Here is a 7,176-nt window from a genome sequence, read left to right on the forward strand (position 1 = left end):
TACACATATACTATACAAAGCAATCCTCTAACAAATGTTACTATTAAGCATGAAAACATAAACAATATACATTACAACTGATCTAAAATTTCTTAAGATCAGAGGCAGAAAATATATACTCCATAAGCTGGTAATTCACTCATGTAACTGGGAATATATCATCATCGCTGTCGCTATCAACGTCCATGAACCTGAACTTAAGATCATCCCATCCAGGACCTTTATAATTAAAACTTGAATTCAGATAGCAATTTGTCTCCTGAAACAAGTTCAAGTGATCCACGAGCTTATGGTACGCATTGCATCCACAGCACTGCCAACAATGGAAAAACAAATGTATGGTTAGCTTTTTTCTTTCAGTTCCCATTTGAAATTTAACATGACATTCTAACTTCTTTTTTTCAACAACTACAATTTTACATCCCTTTCTTGCATTAAAATTTGGCCCTCCAGAATATCCACATCCATTTTTCTAGGGCTGATTTTGAGATTATAAAACCAACCGGCAGGGTTGAAGTAGACTTTGCCCATTCATACATAGAGTGCAAATATGTAACAATATGTTGAAAACAATATGATATACATGTTTTAATTATAAAAATAAATCATCTAAAAGTATTAAAATCATAATACTATCAAATTTATAAGTACTATATTAACAAGGGCCAACTCGAAGTCTTGCAACTTCATGACAGTTTACGATTGTCATCTTTCAGAGGTTAAGTTTCAGACTCCAATGGTTAGCTTGTTATTCCAATATAATCTTCAAATCATTAATAACCTTTCAGGATTTCCCCTAAAGATTCAGTTTACAGATGAATTGCCTTCTCGTGCAATCCATGGCAGTTCGCATAAGTAATTTAACCAAACTATGAGCAGTTCAGCTACACAATCAATATGCAAATTATACCATCTGAAAACTATGGTCATATATGATACAACATAACTAAAAGATTTGGTGTATAATATCCTACATCCCAAAAACAGTTGCATCTTCCAGAACCACACATGACAGAATAACATTTTGGCATTGTTTGTAGACAAATCAAAAATAAAAACCGAGAAGAGCTTATGACATAAATGCTTAAACTCAGCGATCTATTTCCAATTTGATATATGCGTTGACATTGACAAGCTATTTGCATTGCAGATATTTGTTTTCATTTTAAAAATGGAATTTGAGGTAAAAATAAATTGAACAACAGATGGATGGTAAGCTTCGCAAAAGCTATTTCAATAGGCCATTCTGAGAAAAAGCTTATTAAAATAAGCTATTTCAGAAAAAACCTTAGTTGAACAAAAACAAAGTGTTACCTGAACAAAAACAGTTCCATCATTATACGCATGAGGATTAATAGCCCGCGTAGTTCGCTGGCCACAGATGGTACAAGTAAAAGCGATAAGCATCCTCCTCCTCGGAGATTTTGTAAAGAGCGACCACGGAAAAGTTGAAATATTCCCCGTCCCAAATTGATCATCCTTCCCAACAGCAGGAACAGGCGGCCCTTCCATCCCCGAACCCGTTGTCCATCCTCTACCAGTTGCAGCACTCAACACCAGCCCCATCGCAGCATCCTAACCCCACAAATTACCATCAAAATCTTCTCGTCTTTCTCGTTTGCTTCGTTCCCTGCATTCTTCGTCTTCGTCTTCCCCTGGAAATTTCGTCTTCGTCTTCCCTGCTATGTTCAGAACCCTAATTTTCTAAGGGGGTATTTGAAATTAAAAAGTGTAAAATGACACATAATCACTTTAACAAAATTAAAAATATGCCAGGTGTAGGACCTCTTATTAGATTCCATGCCACCTGGATATTAGAGGGTTCTATGAAGGAATCTACATAACATAAGGGGGGGTTTACAAAAAATATTTTTACAGGGGGTAATCCTAAACTCGCTAACATTACAGGGGGAAAAGTGTATTTAACCCGAAAATAAATTATAACAGACTGGAATAAATCAACTCCTAGAAACTAGCTTATTTAGACCTATTCTTTAGCTAACCGTAAACCCAACAAATTCCTCCCCTTAAACTGACACATGCTTAACTAGCATCAGTTTACTCCTCAGGTCGTCGAACACCAACCAAACCTCTAAGTTTCACAAACTGATCCAACTTAATAGGTTTAGTCATTATGTCTGCCACTTGATCATCAGTTCCACAAAATGCTAACTTCACAGTTCCTTCACTTGATAAATTGCGTAGATAATGATATCTAACATCAATGTGTTTTGTCCTTCGATGCATAACGGGATTCTTGGATAGTTTAATTTCTGAACTGTTATCACACATTATGTGAATGCAATTACAGTCTTTGACGCTTAACTCTTTCAAAATTCCTTTCAGCCAGACGCAATGACATGCACAGGCAGTGGCAGCTACATACTCAGCCTCTGTAGATGAGAGAGTCACAATCCCTTGTTTTCTTGAACTCCAACAAATTGCTGCACCACTTAGTAGAAGACGTAGCCCGAAGTACTTTTTCTATCGTCCACATCTCGTGCATAGTCGCTGTCTGTGTATCCTGACAGATTCGCATCTGTGCTTCTCTTGTAAAAAATTCCCAGCTCCAGTGTTCCTTTCAAGTACCTTAGTACCCTTTTAGCAATCATCATGTGTTCTTCTTTAGGTTCAGTCATATAACGAGAGATTAAGCATACCACAAACATCAAATCCGGACGCGTTACCGTTAGATACATTAAGCACCCTACTAGTTGTTTGTACAGCATTGCATCAACATCTTTGCTGCTGCCTTCCCTTGACAAAACAGTACCAGGAACCATTGGATTCTTGACAGCATTACAACTCCACATATGGAACCTTTGCAAGACTTCCTTAGCATACTTCTTTTGGCACAAATGAATCCCGTCCTTACGCTGATTGATTTCAACTCCAAGAAAAAACTTCATTTTTCCCAAGTCGGTCATCTCAAACTCCTTCTGCATTGACAACTTGAACTCTATGCACATATGCTCATCATTTCCTGTATATATTAAATCGTCAACGTAAAGACTTACCACCAATAGTTTGTTTCTATTTTTCTTCGAGAACAAGGTGTGATCATAGTTGCTTTTTTGAAACCCTTCCTTCTTAAAGTGACTCTCAATTCTGCTAAACCAAGCTCTCGGGGCTTGCTTTAAGCCATAGAGAGCCTTCTTCAGCCGATACACCTTATCTTCCCCACCCCTTTTGATGAACCCTTCCGGTTGATCGATGTATACCTCCTCCTTTAATTCTCCGTACAGAAAAGCACTTTTAACGTCAAGCTGGTAAACGCACCAACCACGCTGAGCTGCTACTGCCAAGAGAATTCTGATGGTATCCCAACGAGCCACTGGCGCATACACTTCATTATAGTCTACTCCCGCTGTTTGCGAATACCCTTTGGCGACGAGTCTAGCTTTGCATTTATCCACCTTGCCTTCTTCATTTAATTTTGTTTTGTATACCCACTTAACCCCAATTTTCTTTGCTTGATGTGGCAGTGACACAAGCTCCCAAGTCTGATTTCTCTCAATAGCTTGAATTTCCAGCTTCATGGCCTCCTGCCATTTTTCTTCCTTCACAGCTTCATCAAAGCTTACTGGATCATCATGAGAGATATAAAAGGCTAAGTTTTGTTCTAGTTCCTCTTCTTCAGACAAGCCTTCACCGCTTTCATAGTTATTCATCCAACTAGGCTTTCTTCTCTCTCTTCTTGTTTGTTCTTCTGGTGATGACTGTCCAGCTTCTGGGAGCTCCTTTGTCCTGTCGTATTCACTTTCTTCAACATCACTATCAGTATATTCCGCTTCAAATTCTTCTATTATAGCTTCGTCATCTCCCCATGCAAGAGCATTTTGCTTTAACTCTGTTGCGCTCAAGTTCCAATCCCATTTACCACCTTCTTCGAATACGACATCCCTGCTAATAATTATTTTTTTTGTTATCGGATCATACAACCGATAAGCTTTAGATTCGTCACTGACTCCAAGCAAGATGCACTTGTGACTTCGATCGTCAAGTTTAACTCTTTTCTGTTCAGGGACATGTACATGTGCAATGGAGCCGAATACTCTGAAGTAGTCAACCTTCGGCTTTATTCCTGTCCACCTTTCTTCAGGTACCATGTCTTTTACCGCCTTTGTAAGACTTCGATTCAAGACGTGGGTTGTCCATCTCGCTGCATCTGGCCATAGTGATCTCGGCATCTCCTTCTCAGTCAACAAACAGCGCACCATGTTCATGATGGTTCGATTCCTTCTTTCTGCCACTCCGTTTTGCTGTGGAGTGTATGCTGCTGTCAACTGCCGCCTTATGCCATAATCCTTGCAGAACTGGTTGAATTTATTTGATGTAAATTCTCCTTCCCTGTCAGTTCTTAGTCCGCAAATGGATGTTTTTGCTTCCTTTTCAACAAAACTTTTGAAGTTTTTAAATGCCTCAAAGGATTCTGCTTTATTGGAGAGAAAATAGATCCAAGTTTTTCGAGAGAAATCGTCTACAAACACTAACAAATACCTCTTACCACTGTGAGAGGTTGGAGTGATTGGTCCACATAGATCTCCATGAATTAATTCCAATTTCTCCGATGCCTTCCAACCACTTTTCTTTGGAAATTTCCCCCGCTGCTGTTTTCCCACATTGCATACCGTGCAAACTTTGGCTGCTTCTTTCAACTTTGGTAACCCTTTTACCATTTGTTTTTGCTGCATTATTTGGATGGACTTGTTATTTAAATGTCCATATCTCTTGTGCCAGAGATTCTCCAAGTCTTCTTCCTCCATCTTCAAACAACTACCAGGCAGTGGTTTCATCTTTGCATAGACCATGAACATAGATTCATAGTCATTGGAGTGTCTACTATCAAACCTCTTTGATGATGATAGATTCTGCAAGTACCCTCTTTAATTATAATCACTAAACGCTTTTCCTGTAGCTGTCCTATGCTCAACAAGTTGTTGCTGAGGTTTGGGACATAATAGACGTCAGATACCGTTTGTGTGATTCCTTGTACTTCAAACCTGACGCTACCTTTTCCTTGAACCGTTGTTGTTACCCAATCTGACAGAATGCTTGAAGCTTTCGTCCTATGCTCAACAAGTTGTTGCTGAGGTTTGGGACATAATAGACGTCAGATACCGTTTGTGTGATTACTTGTACTTCAAACCTGACGCTGCCTTTTCCTTGAACCGCTGCTGTTACCCAATCTGACAGAATGCTTGAAGCTTTCGTCAAACTCAACAAACCAAGTTTTGTCTCCTGTCATATGGTTTGTCATATGGTTTGAACACCCGGAGTCGGAGAAACCAAATACCTTTTCCTTCAGCTTTACTGACTTCTGTGTGCGCCATTAGGAGGAGTTCTTCTTCCTCGTTGAACTCGGTATAGTTGACTCCTTTTTCCAGACTTGAACATTCAAATTAATAATGCCCTTGCTTTCCACATCGAAAGCAATTGATGGCTGACCTGTTGACGAAAGATCTACCTCTTCCCCGACCTCTGAAGTTGCCGCCTCTAAAGTTGTTGTTTCCTCTCTGATATATGCCTCTACCTCTTCCTTGTACATTTCTTTGCTCGTTCTCCACCTGTAGAACTTGCTCTTCACTTCTTTTCTCAATCACCTTTTGTTCATGTACAAGCAAAGATGCTTGCAATTCATCTACTTCGATGGAACATACCACAAAGTTGAAGTTGTCTGTGAGACTCCGAAGTATTTTTTCGACAATTTTGACATCGTTCATGTCTTCTCCACAGTTCCTCATGTCGTTGGCAGTAGACATGACTCTTGCGAAGTACTCAGACACACCTTCTCCCAATTTCATTTCAAGGGTTTCGAATGTTCTCCGAAGCCGTTGCAGTTGTGCGCGCTTCACTCTAGCACTTCCCTGATACTTGACTTTCATTGAATCCCACAACTGTTTGGCTGTTTCCTTCTGGGTGATGGTTTTCAAGATGCTCTTGTCTATGGACTGGAAAAGATAGTTCTTTGCTTTGAGATCTTTCAGTTTTGCTTCGTCGAGTGCCTTCGAGCTTATGGCTTCGGTCCTCTTCAACTCTTCGAGCCCAGGTTCAATGACGCTCCAGTACTCCTTAGAACGGAGGAGATTTTCCATAAGTAAGCTCCAGTGATCGTAGTCACCGTCGAACTTCGGAACGCATGGTGTTGAGAGAGTTTCTGCTGTCATAATTCATTTCTTCTGTGTTTTTCCTCTCAAACACTATTGCAGACTTTCGTTACTTCCTCTCAGGAATCAGAAGCCACTTACAAATGGTCCTGTTCTGGATGCTGGTTTGCTAGCAGACCCAGAGGTAACCATATAAACAGCTATATGTGTTGGCAACAGAAAACTATTGTCACCCCTTTGCAATACATTTTCTCAATTTTTTTTCCCTACATTTAATAACATGTAGTAACAATACAATCCATTGTACCCTATGAGAGAATTACGCCTTGAAATTCTTTGCTTACAAGCAAAAACAAACTAATCCCTCTATGTCGACTATCATTGTACTCCAGTAAACAAAGGTTAAGGAAGAAGGTTGTTACTTATTTATGCACTCAACCTTTTTTTTTATGCTTTTGTGGTGTTGCCATACATATCCTTAACAATCCGTGTCTCCTTCATTACCATGTTTGTAGGAAAATATCCTCTTGTTGTGACAAACACTTATAATGTTACCAAGATGCATATGAACGACGATTTTCCTCTCATCACGGATTTTCGATCAAGGTATCATATCTATATTATAATTATGTTGGTATCATAATAACTGTACCTTTTTTATATAGATTATGACATGCTAATATTTTTGGATTCCAGGTTGCCTAAGGACTCTATGAATGGGAGTTCAGGATAAGTTAAGAGCACACAGTCCCAAGTTTGGTCACAAAACTCTTCAGAATCTCGACTTATTCCTTATGAAAAATTTATGTCCAAGGCTATCAAGCTTTCGCTGATTCGCATAACCAAATTACCGACGTATGTCTAACTTCATTTATCATAACTTTTATTTGTGATTGTTAGGTTGAATATTAAATCAATTATTTTTTCATGCTGCTCTTCAGATTACTTTCTGCATTACCGTTGCAAGAACTGACAAACTACTAGCTTCCTCATTCAGTTGGTATTACAAAGATTTCCACCAATGTCCCAAGGTTGCCAAGGGAGTAAGTCCACCTTTTTTTTGTGCTGA

The 7,176-nt window shown here is 39.2% G+C and overlaps 1 protein-coding gene across 1 annotated transcript; it reads right to left on the reverse strand.

Annotated features, from left to right (window-relative positions):
• Positions 1–11: 11 nt before the first annotated feature.
• On the reverse strand, positions 12–1,676 carry LOC127122709 (uncharacterized). Its single transcript, XM_051053007.1, has 2 exons — positions 1,315–1,676; positions 12–313 (listed from the first exon to the last, which is right to left on the reverse strand). The coding sequence occupies exons 1-2, from the start codon at positions 1,564–1,566 to the stop codon at positions 140–142; spliced, it is 426 nt and encodes a 141-aa protein (XP_050908964.1). The 5' UTR covers positions 1,567–1,676; the 3' UTR covers positions 12–139.
• Positions 1,677–7,176: the final 5,500 nt, after the last annotated feature.

The sequence above is a fragment of the Lathyrus oleraceus genome, chromosome 1, assembly GCF_024323335.1.
Source record: "Lathyrus oleraceus cultivar Zhongwan6 chromosome 1, CAAS_Psat_ZW6_1.0, whole genome shotgun sequence".
NCBI lineage: Eukaryota > Viridiplantae > Streptophyta > Magnoliopsida > Fabales > Fabaceae > Lathyrus > Lathyrus oleraceus.

Bases quoted from the DNA above. Each gene is read 5' to 3' on its own strand.
- LOC127122709 (XM_051053007.1), bottom strand. From the start codon at position 1,566: ATGGGGCTGGTGTTGAGTGCTGCAACTGGTAGAGGATGGACAACGGGT. The intron at 314-1,314 runs GTAACACTTTGT...CATTGTTGGCAG, and splicing joins ATGGAACTGTTTTTGTTCAG to TGCTGTGGATGCAATGCGTA.